Genomic DNA, 24,981 nt, shown 5'->3' on the forward strand with positions numbered 1-24,981 from the left:
ACCTACTACCAGGTAACATCCAGGTACCTACTGCCAGGTACCAGGTAACACCCAGGTACAAAGTACCAGGTACCTTATACCCACCTTCCACTGTACCAATCAGCCTCACATTAACCTCCACATATAAGGATCTCTTAAAAGGGTAATACACTAATTTCCACCATATATTTATTGATAAAAACGGGCCCAGGAGCTGTGACTCGACCCCCTGTAGCCACAGGACAAAGATACACAAACCTGTATGGGTTTATTTTCTCTTCAATAATGCTCATACAAGGCTCCATCTATTTATCTATCTGTCTATTTTGCCATCTATTGGTTTAGAAATAATTTTTTTGAATTAGAATTTAAATGTGCATTTCTAAATGAATTTCTAAATTGATTTAGAGATTTATAATTTATTTAGAGATTTCTAAATTGAACCAAAGGTATTGATGTATTTTAGAAATAGACAAAATTCAATATTTCTAAATCACAAGAGAATTTCTAAATTGAACCATAGATACAGACAAATTTTAGAAATAGATCAAATATATTTCTAAATGATTCATTTCTAAACTGAACCATAAAAATAGACAATTCTTAGACAAAATCTAAATACACATTTCTAAATGATTCGAAAATTTCTAAATGATTCGAAAATTTCTAAATGATTCGAAAATTTCTAAATGATTCGAAAATTTCTAAATGATTCGAAAATTTCTAAATGATTCGAAAATTTCTAAATGATTCGAAAATTTCTAAATGATTCGAAAATTTCGAAATGATTCGAAAATTTGTAAATGATTCGAAAATTTCTAAACTGTATTGTGACTTTCGAGCTAAAATACCATTTTCTGGTAACCATTAAAAATATATTAACCCAAATTAAGTCAAAAATTGGGTAAAATTTGGCCTGGGGAGTCAAATTCTCGATTTTTCGGTCAAAAATGTGTTTTTGGTCCTATTTATCCAAAATATGGACGTCCAAATTACTAAACCTATTTGATGTTGCTAGTTTGCTCATTATAACTCACTACTGTTGCTCATTACAACTGTAATGAGCAATGGTAATGAGTAACAGGACCCAGGTTCGAGTCCTTCCCCTGTTTTCCATTTTCCCTTAAAAACCCACATTATATTTGGGTCATATTTCCCCCCTTTCAAAAAATCAACTAATCTATTAACAAATATATATATATATATATATATATATATATATATATATATATATATATATATATATATATATATATATATATATATATAAATCACTCAACAAATAGATACTTGTTGAGTGAATTCGATGACAAGAAAAAAAATATGTAATTTTTTTTTATAAAATAGGCCTAGGCATGGAAAGATCTATAATTTTTTATAAAATAGGCCTAGGCATGGAAAGATCTATATTTTTTATAAATAGGCCTAGGCATGGAAAGATCTTTTTATAAAATAGGCCTAGGCATGGAAAGATCTATTTTTATAAAATAGGCCTAGGCATGGAAAGATCTATATTTTTTATAAAATAGGCCTAGGTATGGAAAGATCTTTTTATAAAATAGGCCTAGGCATGGAAAGATCTATATTTTTTATAAAATAGGCCTAGGCATGGAAAGATCTATATTTTTTATAAAATAGGCCTAGGCATGGAAAGATCTTTTTATAAAATAGGCCTAGGCATGGATAGATCTATATTTTATAAAATAGGCCTAGGCATGGAAAGATCTATTTTATAAAATAGGCCTAGGCATGGAAAGATCTATTTTATAAAATAGGCCTAGGCATGGAAAGATCTATATTTTTATAAAATAGGCCTAGGCATGGAAAGATCTTTTTATAAAATAGGCCTAGGCATGGAAAGATCTATATTTTATAAAATAGGCCTAGGCATGGAAAGATCTATATTTTATAAAATAGGCCTAGGCATGGAAAGATCTATATTTATAAAATAGGCCTAGGCATGGAAAGATCTATATTTTATAAAATAGGCCTAGGCATGGAAAGATCTATATTTTATAAAATAGGCCTAGGCATGGAAAGATCTATATTTATAAAATAGGCCTAGGCATGGAAAGATCTATATTTTATAAAATAGGCCTAGGCATGGAAAGATTTATATTTTATAAAATAGGCCTAGGCATGGAAAGATCTATATTTTATAAAATAGGCCTAGGCATGGAAAGATCTATATTTATAAAATAGGCCTAGGTATGGAAAGATCTATATTTTATAAAATAGGCCTAGGCATGGAAAGATCTATATTTATAAAATAGGCCTAGGCATGGAAAGATCTATATTTTATAAAATAGGCCTAGGCATGGAAAGATCTATATTTTATAAAATAGGCCTAGGCATGGAAAGATCTATATTTTTTATAAAATAGGCCTAGGCATGGAAAGATCTATATTTTATAAAAGAGGCCTAGGCATGGAAATATCTATATTTTTTATAAAATAGGCCTAGGCATGGAAAGATCTATATTTTATAAAACAGGCCTAGGCATGGAAATATCTATTTTATAAAATAGGCCTAGGCATGGAAATATCTTTTATAAAATAGGCCTAGGCATGGAAAGATCTATATTTTATATAACAGGCCTAGGCATGGAAATATCTATTTTATAAAATAGGCCTAGGCATGGAAATATCTTTTATAAAATAGGCCTAGGCATGGAAATATCTTTTATAAAATAGGCCTAGGCATGGAAATATCTTTTATAAAATAGGCCTAGGCATGGAAATATCTTTTATAAAATAGGCCTAGGCATGGAAAGATCTTTTATAAAATAGGCCTAGGCATGGAAAGATCTATATTTTATAAAATAGGCCTAGGCATAGAAAGATCTATATTTTGAACAAACATAACAGCAACTTTGTTGTAATAAGTAAATTCAATGTCTGAACTTAGCCTAACTTAAGCCAGACTTAAAACTGTCACTTAAGTTGGATGACTAATTTAGATCATATAATCATAAACGATCTAACCCATAGGCATTAAAATCAAATAGGCCTATTATACAGCCTACTCAGTACCATAGTTCTTATATAATATTATCACCGGAACCAAAATATTGAACGGAAGATGAAATCTGAGCTGTGAAGAGTGTTTTAGTCGTCTGGCACTGTCTGGCACTGTCTGGCACTCTGGCACTCTGGTACTCTGGCACTCTGTCTAGCACTGTCTGGCACTGTCTAGCACTGTCTCGCACTGCCTAGCACTGTCTGGCATTCTGTCTAGCACTATCTGGTACTCTGGCACTGTCTGGCACTGTCTAGCCCTGTCTGGCACTGTCTGGCACTATCTGGCACTCTGTCTAGCACTGTCTAGCTCTGGTACTCTGGCACTGTCTAGCACTGTTTGGCACTGTCTAGCCCTGTCTGGCACTGTCTGGCACTATCTGGCACTCTGTCTAGCACTGTCTAGCTCTGGTACTCTGGCACTGTCTGGCACTGTCTGGCACTGTCTGGCACTGTTTGGCACTGTCTAGCCCTGTCTAGCCCTGTCTGGCACTGTCTGGCACTGTCTAGCACTCTTCCTAGCACTCTAGCACTCTCAGAGAACAACACATTCTAACACTCTAATTGGCAGGTCGAGGTCGTCTGAGGGGAATCCTTCGCTTGATAGATGTAGGTTGAACCGGTGCTGCGGTGGTAGTTGTGGGTGGTGGTAGTGGTACCTCAGCACCATAGTCGTACACTGCACCATCAGTGTAGTCAGTGTAGTCAGTGTAGTCCTCAGGGCCACCCTGGGGGGGTGGTGGTGGTGGTGGGGGGGTAGTGGTGGTGGTTGGTGGTTGTGGTCGGAAGCGTCGCTTTGGAACCGTGCTGGGGGGGGAGGGGTACGGAAAATGTTGATTTAGACAATTTTGATTTAGAAAATGTTGACTTAGACAATGCTGATTAGAAAATGTTGATTTTGGACAACTTTGATTTAGACAACTTTGATTTAGAAAAATTTGTTTTTGACAAGTGTCATTACTCAAAAAATTTTGATACAAACTGTTTTGATTTAGAAGATTATTGTAATTTAGACAATTATCTGGAAATATTACAGTAGTTATATATATGTCAAATGAACTAACTTCATTTTACCCCCATTTAACCTCATTTTAACCTTCTACCATCATTTTAACCTCATTTTAACTTCATTTAACTTCATTTTACCCTCATTTAACCTCATTTTAACCTTCTACCATCATTTTAACCTCATTTTAACTTCATTTAACTTCATTTTACCCTCATTTAACCTCATTTTAACCTTCTACCATCATTTTAACCTCATTTTAACTTCATTTAACTTCATTTTACCCTCATTTAACCTCATTTTAACCTTCTACCATCATTTTAACCTCATTTTAACTTCATTTAACTTCATTTTAACCTCATTTAACTTCATTTTACTTCATTTTAAGCTCATTTAACCTTATTTTAACCTCATTTAGCTCTCATTTAGCCTAATTTTAACTTCATTTTAACTTCATTTTAACTTCATTTTAACTTCATTTTAACTTCATTTTAACTTCATTTTAAACTCATTTTACTCTCATTTAACCTCTAATCTCATTTTAACAGTATTTACTTGCGTGGGGCGCCAGCAGTGAGCGACGGGGGTGACACGTCACCGTCCTGGGACACCAGTTCTTCTTGTCTAAGATAGATAGACGAAATACAGTGTAGATTAATTATTATTATTATTATTATTATTATTAATATTATTATTATTCTCCCAGTCTGGGTCTTTTCCAGATGGTGACCTGGTCTTGGCTCCCTGTCTTGGTAGTGTCTCAGACCAATGTCTGCCATGGAAGGAGGTACAAGTACCTCCTCATCTTCTGGGACCAACTGTCCACAGGCCTAGCCCCATTCCCCGTTCTCAGGGGCTCGTAGGGAGAAGCTACGCCGCTGGTCGGCCATCTTCCCCGCCCCAGGGAGGCTCGTGGGAGTGGCAGTCTTCTTTAATTATCATTATTATTATTACTATTATTATTATGGAGTCTGATGACTCTCATCTAAGTCACAAAATGTCAAGGCAGTGTCTAGGACATCTCTCCTAGCCTAGTCTTCAAAACCATGTTGAGTTGGGCCCAGAAGCTATAACTTGACCCCTGGGAACCCCACTGGATGAGTATATGAGTTTAAGCCTTTAAGTCTTTAAGTCTTTAAGCCCCATTAACTAGTCTTATTGACCCTGGTGTAGTAGATAGACTTTAAACCTCATTAACCAACCAATCTAAATGACTCTGGTGTAGTAGATAGACTTTAAACTCCATTAACCAACCAACACTTACCTTCTAGCTGGTAGTTTACCAGCTTTGCGAACAGTAGCAGCAGCTGGTGCAACAGCAGCTGGTGCAGCAGCAGCTGGGGCAGCAGTAACCCCACGTGCCCTAGAGGGTCTGGGTTGGGTTTGCAGTAGTTTTGGGTCCACATGGAACCTCTCTTGAATGCTGGGTACGTCATACCCACTAGCCAGGGCAGCTGCCAGGATATCTACACTGACACGGCCGTCAGTGGCTGTCAGCGTGTTGAAATAGTCTTCAAAATAGGCAGTGTAGTAGTCAGCACTGTCAGGAAGACAAGATCACTTTAGAATGATGGAACAATAGTATCATAACAGTAGTAGTAATAGTAGCAGCACGGCAACAAGCTGTACGACTAACTTACCACTCTGGAACTGCCTGAGGGGCGTCACAGCCTGCCAACTTACCACTCTGGAACTGCCTGAGGGGCGTCACAGACTGCCAACTTACCACTCTGGAACTGCCTGAGGGGCGTCACAGCCTGCCAACTTACCACTCTGGAACTGCCTGAGGGGCGTCACAGACTGCCAACTTACCACTCTGGAACTGCCTGAGGGGCATCACAGCCTGGCAACTTACCACTCTGGAACTGCCTGAGGGGCGTCACAGACTGCCAACTTACCACTCTGGAACTGCCTGAGGGGCGTCACAGACTGCCAACTTACCACTCTGGAACTGCCTGAGGGGCATCACAGACTGCCAACTTACCACTCTGGAACTGCCTGAGGGGCATCACAGACTGCCAACTTACCACTCTGGAACTGCCTGTGGGGCGTCACAGCCTGCCAACTTACCACTCTGGAACTGCCTGTGGGGGGTCACAGCCTGCCAACTTACCACTCTGGAACTGCCTGAGGGGCGTCACAGCCTGCCAACTTACCACTCTGGAACTGCCTGAGGGGCGTCACAGCCTGCCAACTTACCACTCTGGAACTGCCTGAGGGGCATCACAGCCTGCCAACTTACCACTCTGGAACTGCCTGAGGGGCGTCACAGACTGCCAACTTACCACTCTGGAACTACCTATGGGGCGTCACAGCCTGCCAACTTACCACTCTGGAACTGCCTGAGGGGCGTCACAGCCTGCCAACTTACCACTCTGGAACTGCCTGAGGGGCGTCACAGACTGCCAACTTACCACTCTGGAACTGCCTGAGGGGCGTCACAGGCTGCCAACTTACCACTCTGGAACTGCCTGAGGGGCATCACAGGCTGCCAACTTACCACTCTGGAACTGCCTGAGGGGCATCACAGCCTGCCAACTTACCACTCTGGAACTGCCTGAGGGGCATCACAGGCTGCCAACTTACCACTCTGGAACTTCCTGTGGGGCGTCACAGGCTGCCAACTTCGAGTTGAAGACTTGACCAAAGGCACAGCCGTTCCTGCGAGGATTGACTCCACTGATACAGACATAGAAGTACTGACAGTCTGTTGGATCAGCATACCGGGGATGGGAGACAGCAATGTCATCTGTCACCTTAGGACAGTCGAACTCAGCTATCACTGTAGGAGAGACAGAAATTGTTGACTATGATATACATATACCTTAGACCACTTAGCCATCAGTGTTACATACATCAGGTACCCAGTAACACTTGGGAGTTGAATGATAGCTCTAGGTCATTCGTCTTGCAATCAATACATCAGGAGCTTGCAATGTTGCAGTAAATAGGACGTCCTCTTGTCTGCTACACTGCAACCTCCTGATGTGTTGATTATAACACGAAAGGCCTAGAGCTATCATTCAACTCCCCCAGGTTTTACACACACACACACACACACACATATATATATATATATATATATATATATATATATATATATATATATATATATATATATATATATATATATATATATATACTGTGTTTATATATTTTGAACTCTGTCTAGTATAAGTCTACCTAGTTTGATGTCTAACTGTTCAAATTCTATATATTTCTAAGTTAAATTACTGGAATGGGATCTGTTTCAAAATCTATATACTTAAAACACATCTATGTTGATGTCTATCTACTCAAAATGCATCTATTACAAAGACACCTTTCTCTAGGTGACTGTGTTGCAACATACCATCAGAGGAGCAGCCTTGTCTGGCTGCAACATCCGGCCAGACACAATTATGGCTGTCCAGCCCATAGACCAGACCCTCTGGACAGGTCACCAGGTTACCCGTCCCTGCATTGCAGAAATAAAATTTGTTGCAGACTGTCTCATCTGGGTGCTGGAAGTACCCATTCTGGCGTGGGCACACGTCTGTAGGCTGGGCAGGCTCTGTGGGGGATGAAAGGATTTAATAGGCCTAGGGTTGTGTTCTGAGTAGGCTGATAGCTTTAGATTAGCATGGTCCAGTAGACCTACTGTAGTGTTGAATCTACCTAGCATGGTCCAGTAGACCTAATGTAGTGATGACCCTATCTAGCATGGTCCAGTAGACCTACTGTAGTGTTGAACCTACCTAGCATGGTTCAGTAGACCTACTGTAGTGTTTAACCTACCTAGCATGGTCCAGTAGACCTACTGTAGTGTTGAACCTATCTAGCATGGTCCAGTAGACCTACTGTAGTGTTGAACCTACCTAGCATGGTCCAGTAGACCTAATGTAGTGATGACCCTATCTAGCATGGTCCAGTAGACCTAATGTAGTGATGACCCTATCTAGCATGCTCCAATAGACCTACCCATGCCACTCAGCCCAAGTAGACACACAGACAATACTCACGTAGTTTAGGCCTGCCAGTACAGTCGACAGATGAAATATAATCGCATTTCTCGATCCGGGGGTTCAAGTCTACAAAGGCCAGACCGTCTGCACACATCTTCTCAGTCAGGACATTGTCGACACACTCGTAGTACCTATCACATTGTTCTGCGTCAGCGAAGAACCCATCAGGTGCTGGACATTCAGGTACCACGCCCTGAGCTTCGACTGAAATCAGAGATTTTGTGATTACATGTTGAGTACAAGAGTGTGTATATGAGTACATGTTGAGTACGAGGGTGTGTATATGAGTACATGTTGAGTACGAGGGTGTGTATATGAGTACATGTTGAGTACGAGGGTGTGTATGTGAGTACATGTTGAGTACGAGGGTGTGTATATGAGTACATGTTGAGTACGAGGGTGTGTATGTGAGTACGTGTTGAGTACGAGGGTGTGTATGTGAGTACATGTAATAGATAGTCTTCAAACCCCATGAATCAGCTTACACATCTCAAGGATTTTAATCCTGTTATCCTTCAAGGATATCTTCCTGGCAATGAGGACCTCTCCTTTGTTCCAGGAAGCTGTGGCAGTAACTCAAATTCCTAGGATCAAAAGCCTTTCCTAGAAAATGATGCACTATTTATATATACATAGTGTGTGTTTGTTAAATCCCTGCAGAAATCCTACTACAAATCCCACTTGCAACACAAATCCCTTACGGAATCCCACATAAATCGACTACCCGGATATACTTTCACTACCCCCTTAAAGTGACTCCTTAACCAACCGGTTCTATCCCTTAAACCCCCTTGAGAACCTGTTTAGAACTATCTAATCCCATTATACAGTCCTGTGAATTGTTGTAGTTGTGGTGTTGTGAATTGTTGTGGTAGTAGACACAACCAGGCCTATCCCAACCCTAGGCCTAATTTTTCTGAAATTTTTAGCATTACGAAAAGATCACGATTTTAATACAGAAGACCAAATTTGCATAAATTATAATTATCAGACGATGTTATTCACGTAGTCTCCTCAACCTCCATATCTGGCGCAAACAAACATGAAAGAGTAATAGAGAAAATGAAAGAACTAAGGAGAACAGGTAAGTGGCCCGGTGGCCTGGTGGCTAAAGCTCCCGCTTCACACACGGAGGGCCCGGGTTCGGTTCCCGGCGGGTGGAAACAATTCGGCACGTTTCCTTACACCTGTTGTCCTGTTCACCTTGCAGCAAATAGGTACCTGGGTGTTAGTCGACTGGTGTGGGTCGCATCCTGGGGGACAAGATTAAGGACCCCAATGGAAATAAGTTAGACAGTCCTCGATGACGCACTGACTATCTTGGGTTATCCTGGGTGGCTAACCCTCCGGGGTTAAAAATCCGAACGAAATCTTATCTTATCTTATCTTCTTAAGTGAGAGAAAACATGGAGAATCACAGCCAACCCAGATAAAGTCCTCGTCAGCACCATTGGTTCTTTAGCATCAACCATAGAAGACAAAGAGAATATTTTCCATCAGAGTTCACGAATCGCTATCAGAAATCTAAACAAGATCCTAGGTTATGACATCGACAGATTACTCAACTCTACATCCCACATAACAAGGAAGTGAACCTAGCAAAACCCGCCTCGGCTAACTTTTCCGGTTCGATGCAGCCCCCTCCCACATCATGAAACACCTGGACAAGATGATGATCAGACCTCTGCTAAAATACCCTTGTGTACCCATGTCTCTAACAACTAAAACCAACATGCTAAAACTCCAAAGAGTCCAGAACAGAGCCCCCCGCTTTATCGCTGGCACCAGATTCAGACAGAATCAGGACGGAAGACCTGCACACACAACAGAGAATCACTGCAATTAATGTCAGGCTAGACAAACTAAAGAAGAGGCAAGTATATAACACGCAGGAACTCTATGTACCTGACAGGGAAAACCCTCCCCAACCATCAAACACTACCGACTACACCATCAACACCCCCAGCCCCACAGATCCCAAAGAATGAACCTCCACCAAAGAGTCCAACACTTCATCCACGAGGAGAACTTCACTCGACCAAGACTCCTGAGTGACCTCCCTGGAGAATTAGAAGAATGGATACCACCAGAACTATTCCACGTCCAGTAACATGGATTAACGCTCCCCAATTTTGGGTGACCCACTTCTGTCAATCTTCACCTTACAACTAACCTTGTACCATCTACAGCCATCCTACAGCAGGACATCACCTCGGAAACTGCTTGGCCAACCAACTCCAGGTGGCAACCCATCTCCATCAAACGACCTGCAACTACCACCTGCAGCTGCAGCCTTATGACCGACCTCTTTCGCGAAAAAAGGCAATTGCAAACAGTATACATCCTTCCAATTCAGCGGCACACCGGTATACAGCTGGTATAGCGGTGTACAGCTGACAGGCAGGAGGTATACCTATCTTATGAATTCAACTTTTTCAGGAATAGCGCAAGATATATACTTATTAAAGTTGCACCAAAGTGGTTAGGCCACTTACCTTTAAACCCCCAACCTCCCCACCAACCTCCCCACCAACCTCCCCACCAACCCTTTATCATACTTCCATCCTGACCTACCTTCTTCCTCCCCCAGCTTACCAAAGCTCTGTTCAGAACCTCGCACCTCGCATTTTACCGTTGTAATTAATTTTTAAAGTGGTGAAGGTTAAGCCAGTGGAAGGCCTCGGCCAGATGACCAAAAGCTCCAACTCTGACCCATCGTGTGGCTAATACCAGCTTTAGGAAATATTTGTCCTGTTTCCTGACAAACTTTATCTAATCAATGGGGGTTTTCAGCACTGGCATGAAGGACCCAAATACAAGGTGTGTGACCTTTATGACCCTTCCCCCGAACGTCATAAAGGTCACTTTGCAACTCCCTTAATGACCCTACAATTAGCTTCAGAACCTGTCTTTGCGGCCTTCAACGTTTACTCTCCCCTACTCTGTAAACCTGTACACAAATAGTATACCTGAACCCTGAACACCCCAAACACACTTACACTAAGTCAGCCTTCTGGGTAATAAATGCGGCCCCTCATCACACATCTGACCCTCCAATATAGGTTGAGTAAGAAACTTGAAGACCGCTACACCAGGATGTGCTGACCTCATTACTCACCACACAGAATTTGCTTCTGGGAAAGCCAATGACGTATAGAGGAAACAATACATCCAAAACCACTCATTGTGACCTTAAGAACGGCCCCCAACTACCTGTAGAAGTCAAAATTACCTCCATCACACGTACACCCATACCACGAACACGAAATACAACCATTACTGTATAGTTATCTTCGACTACAATCACAGACTACACACGACACTGCCAAAAGAATTAGACGTAGTGTAGCCCCTGGTAGACTATATAGCCTTCAAGGTGCACATTCGTATAAATAACTACACCTATACAAGGCCCTTATACGGCCTCCTGGCCCTTGGGAGACTAACAGGCCAAATAGAGCGACTACAAACCCACCACGATCCATGGACGACCTAAATTAGACCACAAGACGGTCACACCTCTAAACCAGTCTCTTTACAATCCCTGATCTTTCTCTCTGTACCTAGTCCAGGGGTGAACCTGAAAGAGGCTCCTATTTTGGCCCATCAATACCAATCCCTTCTTAACCTCAGGGCCCGGATCAACTGTGAAACTAATGCAGATTAAGCTTCAGGGCCCCCATAACAGTTCAAGCTTCAGGGGCCCATAACAGTTCAAGCTTCAGGGACCCATAACAGTTCAGACTTCAAGACCCCCGTAACAGTTCAAGCTTCAGGGTCCCAATAACAGTTAAAGCTTCAGGGCCCCTGATCCCAGAGGGCCCTGAGGCGACTTCAGTCCACATTGCTTAAAGTTTTGGGCCTACTGTAAGGGTTGCAAAGGGGCCTCATAACAGTTCAAGCTTCAGGGTCCCAATAACAGTTAAAGCTTCAGGGCCCTAAAATGTAGGTCCGTCACTGCCCATCCGACCTGCTGCAGCATTCCACAGAGGTATCTCTACAGCTCTGAGAAACATTTCCAGGAGTTCTGAGAGAGAGTGACCTTGGTGTTGTAAAGGTCAAAGGTTGCACCACGCCTTACGGATCCTCAAGATGATGGAAAGGTCACTAGGAGATGTTACAAAGGTCACTGAGAGAGGTTACAGAGAAAGGTCACTGGGAGAGGTTACAAAGGTCACTGAGAGAGGTTACACAGAAAGGTCACAGAGAGGCTACAAAAATCACAAGGAAAAATGGAGAAAGGTAACTCAAATGTAATTAAAAAGGTCCCTCCCTCAGCTTAGGGACTAATAACCTCAAACTCCTCCTCTTTTCCACCTATTTCTGCATTGGACTGAAGAAACCAGTGTGGGGCGAAACGTTTCATTAATAAATGTTGCTAAACTGTCCCATATATCACGGTGTGGGTTCTGCAAACCACTGATTAAGAACTTGCAGTGGTCAATATTGTGAGGGACCATGACCCGAAGAACCCGATTTACGACCAGGCAGAACCACGGTGGTTCTCCACAGCTGGGGAAGAACCCCTTGCGGCCAGACAAGACCCAAAAAATGCTATAAGATCTACAAGAACCAACGGATGTAAACACTGAACCATAATACGGCTGCCATCAGGACCCAGCTGCCGACGTTCCACAAACTATAGACTAAAAGCGGCATAAAAGGCCCATTATAAGACTCTTCCCTGCTGGAATAAAAAGCTAAAGGCCCCAGCTCTCCCATAGACTTCTGAGGGAAGGAAAAAGCCGATAGATAGAGCCTCTGAAGGATATTACCAAAATTATTTCCACTCCCTTGGGCGGATCCAAGATGGCGTCCTGGAGCCAGGACCCTAAGAACGAAAGTAGAGCTTGGAAAATCACTTCCCAGGCACTTTCCACGCCTTTTTTGACCCGAAATGGAGTCAGTGGAGGTAGGGGGAGGGAGGGTAGAAACGTAGCACCGCTAATAAGCACATTTCGCCTTATGGATAACAAGGGCCCTCGTAGAGTAACTTCAGAACAAAAGACCCGTCGAACAGGGTCTATACGGCCCCTACTGATTTACCGCTCTCCACGATAACGAAGCAATATCCCCAACGTATATACCAACTCATATATCCTTATTAATATCCCGGGAGCGCTAAATCCGTAAGGGATATACAGCAACACTTAGAGACGCCTGCAACACCACTCTTCTATCACTCTAAACTTAATATATACAGATTTATATACTTGGTATATACAGGTATATGAGCATATACAGGTATATACTCGGTATATGCATATATATACTGAGTATATTTGTACTTTCAGTGGTCGTAAGAGTGAAGGTGACCTTTGTATTTAGTTCAACATCGATAGGCGAGAGTCTTGGTCCTGTTGTTGGTACCGTTGATGCTACTGTTGTTCCTGTTGTTGGTACCGTTGGTGCTACTGTTGCTCCTGTTGTTGGTACCGTTGGTGCTACTGTTGTTCCTGTTGAAAGCTGAGAGATGTATGCTTCTCAGTGTATATACTGAGAGATAAAGTGATAGATAGATAGATAGATAGAGAGAGAGAGAGAGAGAGAGAGAGAGAGAGAGAGAGAGAGACAGACAGACAGACAGAGACAGAGAGAAATAGACAGACAGAAAGAGAGAGAGAGAAAGAAAGAGAGAGAGAGAGAGAGAGAGAGAGAGAGAGAGAGAGAGAGAGAGAGAGAGAGAGAGAGAGAGAGAGAGAGAGAGACAGAGAGAGAGACAGAGAGTAGACAGACAGAAAGAGAGAGAAAGAGAAAGAGAGAGAGAGAGAGAGAGAGAGAGAGAGAGAGAGAGAGAGAGAGAGAGAGAGAGAGAGAGAGAGAGAGAGAGAGAGAGAGAGAGAGAGAGAGAGAGAGAGAGAGAGAGAGAGAGAGAGAGAGAGAGAGAGAGAGAGACAGAGACAGAGAGAAATAGACAGACAGAAAGAGAGAGAGAGAAAGAGAGAGAGAGAGAGAGAGAGAGAGAGAGAGAGAGAGAGAGAGAGAGAGAGAGAGAGAGAGAGAGAGAGAGAGAGAGAGAGAGAGAGAGAGAGAGAGAGAGAGAGAGAGAGAGAGAGAGAGAGAGAGAGAGAGAGACAGACAGAGACAGAGATAGACAGACAGAAAGCAAAGAAAGAGAGAGAGAGAGAGAGAGAGAGAGAGAGAGAGAGAGAGAGAGAGAGAGAGACAGACAGACAGACATTCACTAGACAACCTTGAAGTGAGTTAATTGTTAAAAGTAAGACCTAACGGTATTATCTCTCTCTCTCTCTCTCTCTCTCTCTCTCGTGAAGAAAGTTCAAGAAATCGTATATACACACAAGAGAAACTTTTTGTATGAGTGTGATAGATAGTGTGATAGATAGTGCGATAGATAGTGCGATAGATAGTGCGATAGATAGTGCGATAGATAGTGCGATAGATAGCGCGATAGAGATAATGTGATAGAGAAAGAGAAAGTGTGATAGATGTGATAGATAGCGTGATAGATAGAGAGATAGTATGATAGATAGAGAGTAAGAGTGAGAGGTCGGTGTTGCAAAATTCAACTGAACAGGTTCTGTGAGGTGACTGTTGAAGTGAGTGAGGTGTGGCTACCAGTGTCTTGTCTACTGCAAGGTCACTACAACAACAACAGTAACAACAACAACAACGGGTACAGCAGCAGGAGCAACGGGAACACCAGCAGGAACAACAGTAGCAAAAGAAACAGCAGTAACAGGTAACGGAGCTTGACAGAGAAAGTGAAATGTCGTCAGCAGAGCAGAAAGAGAAAGCTGACAGCCAGGCTGTCAACGACCTTAGTTGATAGACAGACAGGCACACAGGTAGATAGGCACGTAGACAGACAGGTAGACAGGCAGGTAGACAGGCAGATACAGACAGGCAGGAAGACAGGCAGATACAGACAGGCAGGTAGACAGGCAGATAGACAGGCAGGCAGGTAGACAGGCAGATAGACAGGCAGGTAGACAGGCAGATAGACAAGCAGATAGACAGGCAGGTAGACAGGCAGGTAGACAGGCAGGTAGACAGGCAGACAGACAGAGAGAGAGGGAAGCAGGAAGAGTAGGGCAGGTGAAGCCAAGCTACAAGAGAGGGACTACACAGGCATGAGGAATTTCCTGCATGAAGTTCAGTGGGACAGGCAACTGGTGGGAAAATCAATAAATGAGATGATGGAATATGTGAGAACAATATGCAAGGAAGCTGAGGAGGAGTCTGTACCCAAGAGCAACAGAGGTAATGAGAAGGCCAGAACGAGTCCTTGTTCAACCAAAGTTGTAGAGAGGCCAAAACTAAGTGTGCTAGAGAATGGAAGAAGTATAGAAGACAAAGGACCCAGGAGAATAAGGAGAGCAGTCGTACAGCCAGAAATGAATATGCACAGGTAAGAAGGGAGGCCCAATGACAATATGAAAATGACATAACAGAGAAAACCAAGTCTGAACTGAAGCTGTTGTACAGCCACATCAGGAGGAACACAACAGTCAAGGACCAGGTAATCAGTCTGAGGAAGGAAGGAAGGAAGGAAGGAAGGAAGGAGAGTAGATAACAAGAAACGACCAAGAAGTGTGTGAGGAGCTCAACAGGAGATTTAAAGAAGTATTCACAGTGGAGACAGAAAGGACGGAGAGGTTGGATACACCATCAAGTGCTGGACACGATATATACAACCGAGGAGGAGAAGCTGCTGCTAAGTGAACTAGATATCTCAAAGGCGGTGGGACCAGGTAACATTTCTCCATGGGAGCAGAGGCACTATGTGTACCCCTAACAACAATCTTCAACATATCTATTGAAACAGGACGACTACCTGAGGTATGGAAGTCAGCAAATGTAGTCCCAATGTTTAAAAAAGGAGACAGACACGAAGCATAAGGCTTCAGACCAGTGTCACTGACATGTATAGTATGCAAAGTCGTGGAGATTGTCAGGAGAAGAGTGGTGGAGCACCTAGAAAGGAATGAGCTTATCAACGACAACTAGCACGGTTTCAGGGATGGGAATTCCTGCGTTACAAACCTACTGGAGTTCTATGACAAGGTGACAGCAGTAAGAGAGAGGGGTGAGTAGATTGCATTTTCTTGGACTGTAAGAAGGCTTTTGACACAGTTCTACAAAAGAGATTAGTGCAAAAAGTTGGAGGACCAGGCAGGGATAACAGGGAACAATGGATCAGAGAATACCTGACAGGAAGACAGCAACGAGTCATGGTACGTGGCGAGGTGTCAGAGTGGGCGCCTGTGACGAGCAGGGTCCCACAAGGATCAGTCCTAGGACCAGTGCTGTTTCTGGTATTTGTCAACTACATGACGGAAGGAATAGACTTAGAGTGTCCCTGTTTGCAGATGATGTGAAGTTGATGAGAATTCAGTCGGACGAGGACCAGGCAGAATTACAAATGGATCTGTTCAGGCTGCAGACCTGGTCCAGCAACTGGCTCCAGGAGTTCAACCCCACCAAGTGCAAAGTAATGATGATCGAGAAAGAGCAAAGAAAACCACAGATGGAGTACAGTCTAGGGATGACAGAGACTACAAACCTCACTCAAGGAAAAGGATCTTGGAGTGTGCATAACACCGAGCACATCTCCTGAGGCACACAACCAAATAACTGCTGCAGCATATGGGTGCCTAGCAAACCTAAGAACAGCATTCCGACATTTCAGTAAGGAATCGTTCAGGACCCTGTACACTGTGTATGTTAGGCCCATATTGGAGTATGCAGCACCAGTTTGGAACCCACACCTAGCCAAGCACGTAAAGAAACTAGAGAAAGTGCAAAGGTTTGCAACAAGACTAATCCCGGAGCAAAGGGGTATGTCCTACGAGGAGGTTAAGGGAATTCGACACTAAGGGATAGGAGGAACAGGGGGATATGATAACGACATATAAAATACCGAGAGGAATCGACAAGGTGGGAGATAAGATGTTCCAGAGATGGGACACAGCAACAAGGGGTCACAATTGGAAGTTGAAGAATCAGATGAGTCACAGAGATGTTAGGAAGTATTTCTTAAGTCAGAGAGTTGTCAGGAAGTGGAATAGTCTGGGAAGTGTTGCAGTGGAGGCAGGAACCATACACAACTTTAAGACGAGGTATGATAAAGCTCAAGGAGCAGGGAGAGGACCTAGTAGCGACCAGTTGAGAATCGGGGCCAGGAGCTGTGACTCGACCCCTGCAACCACAAATAACTGATTACAAACAGGCAGACAGGCAGACACTACTTCCCACCTCCAGAACTGTAACATCCTCACTCATCGTTCAGAGTACAGGTACTGTACTTCCCACCTCCAGAACTGTAACATCCTCACTCATCGTTCAGAGTACAGGTACTGTACTTCCCACCTCCAGAACTGTAACATCCTCACTCATCCTTCAGAGTACAGGTACTGTACTTCCCACCTCCAGAACTGTAACATCCTCACTCATCCTTCAGAGTACAGGTACTGTACTTCCCACCTCCAGAACTGTAACTTCCTCACTCATCCTTCAGAGTACAGGTACTGTACTTCCCACCTCCAGAATTGTAACATCCTCACTCATCCTTCAGAGTACAGGTACTGTACTTCCCACCTCCAGAATTGTAACATCCTCACTCATCCTTCAGAGTACAGGTACTGTACTTCCCACCTCCAGAACTGTAACATTCTCACTCATCCTTCAGAGTACAGGTACTGTACTTCCCACCTCCAGAACAATAACATCCTCACTCATCCTTCAGAGTACAGGTACTGTACTTCCCACCTCCAGAACTGTAACATCCTCACTCATCCTTCAGAGTACAGGTACTGTACTTCCCACCTCCAGAACTGTAACTTCCTCACTCATCCTTCAGAGTACAGGTACTGTACTTCCCACCTCCAGAACTGTAACATTCTCACTCATCCTTCAGAGTACAGGTACTGTACTTCCCACCTCCAGAACTGTAACATCCTCACTCATCCTTCAGAGTACAGGTACTGTACTTCCCACCTCCAGAACTGTAACATTCTCACTCATCCTTCAGAGTACAGGTACTGTACTTCCCACCTCCAGAACTGTAACATCCTCACTCATCCTTCAGAGTACAGGTACTATACTTCCCACCTCCAGTACTGTAACATTCTCACTCATCCTTCAGAGTACTTACCAGTCACCAGAGTACACACACACGCTACCAGTAGGACCCACATCTTAACACTAACATATATTCGCTTCCTCCACAAATCCTTTCACTCTGATCAACCTTGTACGTCCCTCCACCACCAGTCCACCTCCCTATAACGACCTCCTACCCTCGTATATACCGTTATATATACGTTATATATCCTGTTGCAACTACAGTATATCCACTTTGCATTTGCTGTGTTGATTTCTGAAGGGTTTAAGTAGGATTTAATAGATACAGTGCGATAGATGGAGGCTTGGAGAGGTGAAAGTTGAGTGGATAGATAGTCACGGTGTTTGGATAGACTTGCATTTACTAGTGTTTTTTGACGTGTGTGTGTGTGTGTGTGTATACACTGAGAGGTGTATATCTCAGTGCGTATACACTGAGAGGTGTATATCTCAGTGTGTATACACTGAGAGGTGTATATCTCAGTGTGTATACACTGAGAGGTGTATATCTCAGTGTATACAGTGAGAGGTGTATATCTCAGTGCGTATACACTGAGAGGTGTATATTTCAATGTATAATACACCACTGGTAACCTGACAGTTAGCAGTGAAACACAAACGAGCACAAAGTCTACCTACTGAGGCAGGTTAGGTTAGGTTAAGTTTGGTTAGGTTTGGTCAGGTCAGGTCAGGTCAGGTTAGGATTAGGTTTAGGTTAGGTTAAAATTGTGAAAGTAATGTTTGAGGCTGTAAGAAAGGTGTTTATATACTGGTTTGTACTTGTCTGGTAACCTGTTTTGTGATGTGTGTTGTACTCATCCAGTTGTGGTTGCAGGCTTCGATTCACAGCTCCTGGCCCCACCTCTTCACTGGTCGCTACTAGGTCCACTCTCTCCCTGCTCCCTGAGCTGTATCATACCTCTTCTTATAGCTATGTATGGTTCCTGCCTTCATTATATCACTCTCCAGATTGTTCCACTTCCTAACATCCCTGTGACTCATCCGAGTCTTCAACTTCCAGTTGTGACCCCTTGTTGTTGTGTCCCCTTGTTGTTGTGTCCCCTTGTTGTTGTGTCCCCTTGTTGTTGTGTCCCCTTGTTGTTGTGTCCCCTTGTTGTTGTGTCCCCTTGTTGTTGTGTCCCCTTGCTGTTGTGTCCCCTTGTTGTTGTGTCCCCTTGTTGTTGTGTCCCCTTGCTGTTGTGTCCCCTTGTTGTTGTGTCCCCTTGTTGTTGTGTCCCCTTGTTGTGTCCCCTTGTTGTTGTGTCCCCTTGTTGTTGCATCCCCTTGTTGTTGTGTCCCCTTGTTGTGTCCCCTTGTTGTTGTGTCCCCTTGCTGTTGTGTCCCCTTGTTGTTGTGTCCCCTTGTTGTTGTGTCCCCTTGTTGTGTCCCCTTGTTGTTGTGTCCCCTTGTTGTTGTGTCCCCTTGCTGTTGTGACCCCTTGTTGTTGTGTCCCCTTGTTTTTGTGTGCCCTTGTTGTTCTGTCCCCTTGTTGTTGTGTCCCCTTGTTGTTGTGTCCCCTTGTTGTTGTGTCCCCTTGCTGTTGTGTCCCCTTGTTGTTGTGTTCCCCTATTACTGTGACCTCTTGTGTCCCCCACAGCCACAACACAACACACAAAACTCTTCAACATCCCTCGTGTCCGCCTCACACTATACAAAAATATAACACACACAAAGGGCCCCAAGATCTGGAATTCATCGCCCGAGTCAGCAAAACATCCTGTCTGCCAGTCAGTTTAAACCTATAATTAAAAAATCACATCTCCTAAACCAAACTAAACCAAACATAACCAACTCGTCCAACTAACTCCGTTCCTTCAAAATCTCTTATATAATCTTCCCGCAATCTGAAATTAAAGAACCAGTCTAAAACTATATAAGAAATCCCAGTTAAGACTACCACATCAATTTAAATATTAATACACACTTCAAACTGGATTATTGTAATATTCTTTGCTACCTCTCTATAATATTTTTTTCAAATTATACTTTTGATACCTATTTTTTTGAAAATATACGTAATTAAAATTCACAATAGCCTATGTAGTGTGTAAACAGCATTAGTCTGGTAACCTGTTTTGTGATGTGTTGTACTCATCCAGTTGTGGTTACAGGGTTTGATTCACAGCTCCTGGCCCCACCTCTTCACTGGTCACTACTAGGTCCACTCTCTCCCTGCTCCCTGAGCTTTATCATACCTCTTCTTATACCTATGTATGGTTCCTGCCTTCATTATATCACTCTGCCGGAAATATTCATGCATATTAGTGACTTGATTTTGTGATGAACAATATTCTATTACATGTAAAATACGGCATCTCCTCACTTAGCAACGTACTTGTTTACCAACGACTCAGACTTACGACGGGCTCTCTGACCAGTGTGCATACCTAAATAATGTAGTATATTAGAGCTGATTTCCTCTATTCTGTTTATTACAATATACATTACACTACTGTATAAACATTTAAAAATATGCGTACTAAAAATATTGTAAATGTACAAGGGTGACATTAAAGCAATATCAAAGATGGTTGACATAAACCCACTACCATTATAGCATGCTCCTCGTTTAGCAACGAATTTGTTTATCGATGTGATATTAGGAATGGGCCTCCGTCGTTAAGTAAGGAAAGGCTGTACACAATGTATACTACTCAAAGAAATAAAGATTTTGATTTGATTTAATTTTTATAATTACCATCAGTGATTAAGTCAAACAATTACTGTAACTAAATACAGTGGACCCTCTGCTAACGATATTAATCCGTTCCTGAAAGCTCATCGTTAGCTGAAATTATCGTTAGCTTCATTAATTTTCCACATAAGAAATAATGGAAATCAATTTAATCCGTTCCTGACACCCCAAAGTATGAACAAAAAAATTTTTTTACCACATGAAATATTAATTTTAATACACACAAACTGACACATACCTTTATTGAATATCTGGTGATGATTGATGGGATGGGAAGAGGGGAGTGTGTGGATGGTGTTAGTGTTTAGAAGGGAAATCCCCTTCCATTAGGACTTGAGGTGTCAAGTCCTTTTCCGGGGTTACTTCCCTTCTTTTAATGCCACTAGGACCAGCTTGAGTGTCACTGGACCTCTGTCGCACAACATATCTGTTCATATTATTATAATAAAAAATAAGCGCTAAGCCACAAGGGCTATACAGATATCTGTCCATGGAGGCCTGTACCTCCCGTTCCTTTATGACTTTCCTAAAGTGGGTCACAACATTGTCAGTGTAATAGTCACCAGCACGGCTTGCAATAGCTGTGTGAGGGTGATTTTCATTCATAAAGGTTTGCACTTCAAGCTACTTTGCACACATTTCCTTATTATTATTATAATCAAAAAGAAGCGCTAAGCCACAAGGACTATACAGCACACATTTCCTTAATCTTTGTAGTAGGCAACTTCCTCAATTTCTCTATCCCCTCCTCCGAAGCAGTTTCCTCAGGTCTGCCCTCTTGCTGTTGAAGATGATCTTGCAGCTCATCAGTGGTTAGTCCTTCATTGTCCTCCTCCACCAACTCTTCCACATCCTCCCCACTAACCTCCAACCCCAAGGACTTCCCCAATGTCACAATTGATTCCACAACTGGCATAGGCTTCTCAGGGTTAGCCTCAAACCCTTCAAAATCCCTTTTGTCTACACATTCTGGCCACAGATTTTTCCAAGCAGAGTTTAAGGTCCTCTTAGTCACTTCCTCCCAAGCCTTACCTACAATATTTACACAATTGAGGATGCTAAAGTGATCTCTCCAAAACTCTCTTAGAGTCAATTGAGTTTCTGTGGTCACTACAAAGCACCTTTCAAACATAGCTTTTGTGTAGAGTTTTTTGAAGTTTGCAATAACCTGCTGGTCCATGGGCTGCAGGAGAGGAGTGGTATTAGGAGGCAAAAACTTGACCTTAATGAAGTTCATGTCCCCAGAAAGTCGCTCTGCCACGTCTGAAGGATGACCAGGAGCATTGTCTAATACCAGGAGGCACTTAAGGTCCAATTTATTTTCCAGGAGGTAATTTTTCACAGTGGGGGCAAATGCATGGTGTAACCAGTCATAGAAAAGGTCTCTAGTGACCCATGCCTTACTGTTTGCCCTCCACATCACACACAAATTAGCCTTGAGGACATTGTTTCTCCTGAACACTGGGAGTTTCAGAGTGATACACCAATAAAGGCTTCACTTTGCAATCACCACTAGCATTAGCACACATCAAGCGAGTAAGCCTGTCTTTCATAGGCTTGTGTCCTGGGAATGCCTTTTCCTCCTGAGTAATGTAGGTCCTGTTTGGCATTTTCTTCCAAAACAGGCCTGTTTCGTCACAATTAAACACTTGTTCAGGTTTCAGTCCTTCACTGTCTATGTACTCCTTGAATTCCTTCACATATTTTTCAGCCACTTTTTGGACCGAACTGGCAGCCTCACCATGCCTTATCACACTATGTATACCACTACGATTCTTAAATCTCTCAAACCAACCTTTGCTGGCCTTAAATTCACTCACATCACCACTAGTTGCTGGCATTTTTCTAATTAAATCCTCATACAACTTCCTAGCCTTTTCACACATGATCGCTTGAGAGATGCTATCTCCTGCTATCTGTTTTTCGTTTATCCACACCAATAACAGTCTCTCAACATCTTCGAGTACTTGCAATCTCTTATTCGAAAACAAAGTTGCACCTTTTGCAAGAACAACTTCCTTGATTGTCGTTTTCTTGGCCACAATAGTAGCGATGGTTGATAGGGGTTTCGTATACAACCTGGCCAGCTCGGAGACACGTACTCCACTTTCGTACTTAGCAATTATCTCTTTCTTCATATCCATACTAATTCTCACCCTTTTTCCTGTAGGGTTGGCACTAGAAGCTTTCTTGGGGTCCATGGTGACTTATTTTGCAGATACAATCACTAAAAACGCTGTGATAATATGAAATGTTCCGATTGTATGCTTGGATGCGACCACAGTGGCTAGCTTGTAAACACTGGCACCCAAGGGACAAGTGAGGTGCGCTCGGGCCACACATGGACGCATCTCGAACAATTCGCGTTGGGCAAGTTTTTTAGCGCTAGCCGAGGCAAAACTTTTCCGTTAAAATGTATCGCTGGCCGGATTTAAAGTTAGGTGATGCCATCGTTACCAGAGGGTCCACTGTACAAGTATTGAAAAGTCAATAAATGAATAGGGACTTGCTGCCTTGATGTTGGGTAATTATCTTAAGTTTCATCTCCAAAGTAATTGTTGCTGCACCATCGTAAAGTTGAAATATTGTAAGTTGAACCATCGTAAAGTTGAAATATTGTAAGTTGAACCATCGTAAAGTTGAAATATTGTAGGTTGAACCATCGTAAAGTTGAAATATTTTAAGTTGAACCATCGTAAAGTTGAAATATTGTAAGTTGAACCATCGTAAAGTTGAAATATTGTAAGCTGAACCATTGTAAAGTTGAAATATTGTATTATTATATTCATAGCTAAGCACTAAACCCACAAGGGTCATACAGAGCTGCAATTGTAAACTGAAACATAAGTCGAGGATCACTTGTATTGTTATAAGGTAGAGGATAGGTGTTAGTTAAGTATACCGAGTGAAGGGTAGTGTAGGGTAGATATTAGCAGTTTGGAGGGATATGTTGTGTATCTTTATACGTATATACTTCTAAACTGTTGTTCTGAGCACCTCTGCAAAAACAGTGATTATGTGTGAGTGAGGTGAAAGTGTTGAATAATGATGAAAGTATTTTCTTTTTGGGGATTTTCTTTTTTTTTGGGTCACCCTGCCTCGGTGGGAGACGGCCGACTTGTTGAAAAAAAAAGAAAAAAAAAAAGAGGGTAGTGTAGCAAGGTTAGACGAGACAGTCTCTGCTACACCTCCCACCTTCTGCTGTAGTACCTTGCTGGTCCACTTTTTCCATCCATACCCCAATACAGTAGAATCGCTGTATCCACAGATTCGTTTTCCATTGTTTCGGTTATCCACTGTTTACTGTGGCTTGAAAATAAGCCTTAATTTTGCTTAATAATAATGGTGACAAAACACATAAGTAGTGATGATGACAGTTGTTCAAAGTCTAAGAGAAGTTGTCAAGTTCTTCCCATCACTGAAAAAGTGATAATTCTCAACTTATTGTGTGAAATTTATCAATTATACTCTGTCATAACTATGTATGTAAACAAAAAATACATTATGTATAATGTTCACTACCATCTATGGTTTCTGACATTTATGGTAGTTCTTGGAAGTTATCACTTGCATATATGGGGGGATGACTGCATGTCACACCAGGGGTGTCGTAAGGGGGGTGGGCTGCCCCGGGTGACACCATTTAACCCTTCAGAGGGCAATTTCTGATACATTAGAAATTCAAACAGAACTCCCTAGAGTCGATAGAGTATCTCAATATAAGTTGAATGAGGCCATATAAATGGAATTCTGATGGTTAGTTTTTGAGCAATTGCTAATCTTCGAAAGGCAAAAATTTTCGCTCTTGCCCGATATGGGGAGTATAAATTTGAATGTTTTAAACTTGCTATTGTTAATAAAACACCCAATAACTATTTTTTAAATTTATTATACAAACAGACAATATGAAAAACATAAATGGAACTTATATCAAGACATTTTGTTAGTATTAGAAAAATATAAAAATGAAACAAATAGCAACACAGACACATTGCAAAGGGATAAAACTTTCAAGTCCCATATTCCTGAGATTCATGAGAAAGAACAATTATTCTATATTGCTAATTGATAGTTCATGTTCATATGCCAGCAAATGATCATTTTGGAGGTCAACCTTCATTCATTCATTCATTACAGATTTGCCGGTACTTCCGGCCCGGGTCTTCTCCAGATGGTGACCCGGCGGGAGGTCAACCA

The 24,981-nt window shown here is 42.4% G+C and overlaps 1 protein-coding gene across 1 annotated transcript; it reads right to left on the bottom strand.

Annotated features, from left to right (window-relative positions):
• Positions 1–154: 154 nt before the first annotated feature.
• On the bottom strand, positions 155–18,257 carry LOC128705009 (protein obstructor-E). The gene is made up of 7 exons (XM_053800241.2): positions 18,121–18,257; positions 8,004–8,210; positions 7,355–7,555; positions 6,589–6,784; positions 5,267–5,542; positions 4,558–4,626; positions 155–3,803 (listed from the first exon to the last, which is right to left on the bottom strand). The coding sequence occupies exons 1-7, from the start codon at positions 18,161–18,163 to the stop codon at positions 3,557–3,559; spliced, it is 1,239 nt and encodes a 412-aa protein (XP_053656216.1). The 5' UTR covers positions 18,164–18,257; the 3' UTR covers positions 155–3,556.
• Positions 18,258–24,981: the final 6,724 nt, after the last annotated feature.

Source organism: Cherax quadricarinatus, chromosome 97, assembly GCF_038502225.1.
Source record: "Cherax quadricarinatus isolate ZL_2023a chromosome 97, ASM3850222v1, whole genome shotgun sequence".
Classification (NCBI taxonomy): domain Eukaryota; kingdom Metazoa; phylum Arthropoda; class Malacostraca; order Decapoda; family Parastacidae; genus Cherax; species Cherax quadricarinatus.

Coding starts and splice junctions, on each gene's coding strand:
- LOC128705009 (XM_053800241.2), bottom strand. CDS start 18,163: ATGTGGGTCCTACTGGTAGCGTGTGTGTGTACTCTGGTGACTG. Junction 8,211..18,120: donor TGTGTGTACTCTGGTGACTG/GTAAGTACTCTG, acceptor CTCTGATTTCAG/TCGAAGCTCAGGGCGTGGTA. Junction 6,785..7,354: donor ACAAGGCTGCTCCTCTGATG/GTATGTTGCAAC, acceptor TCTCTCCTACAG/TGATAGCTGAGTTCGACTGT.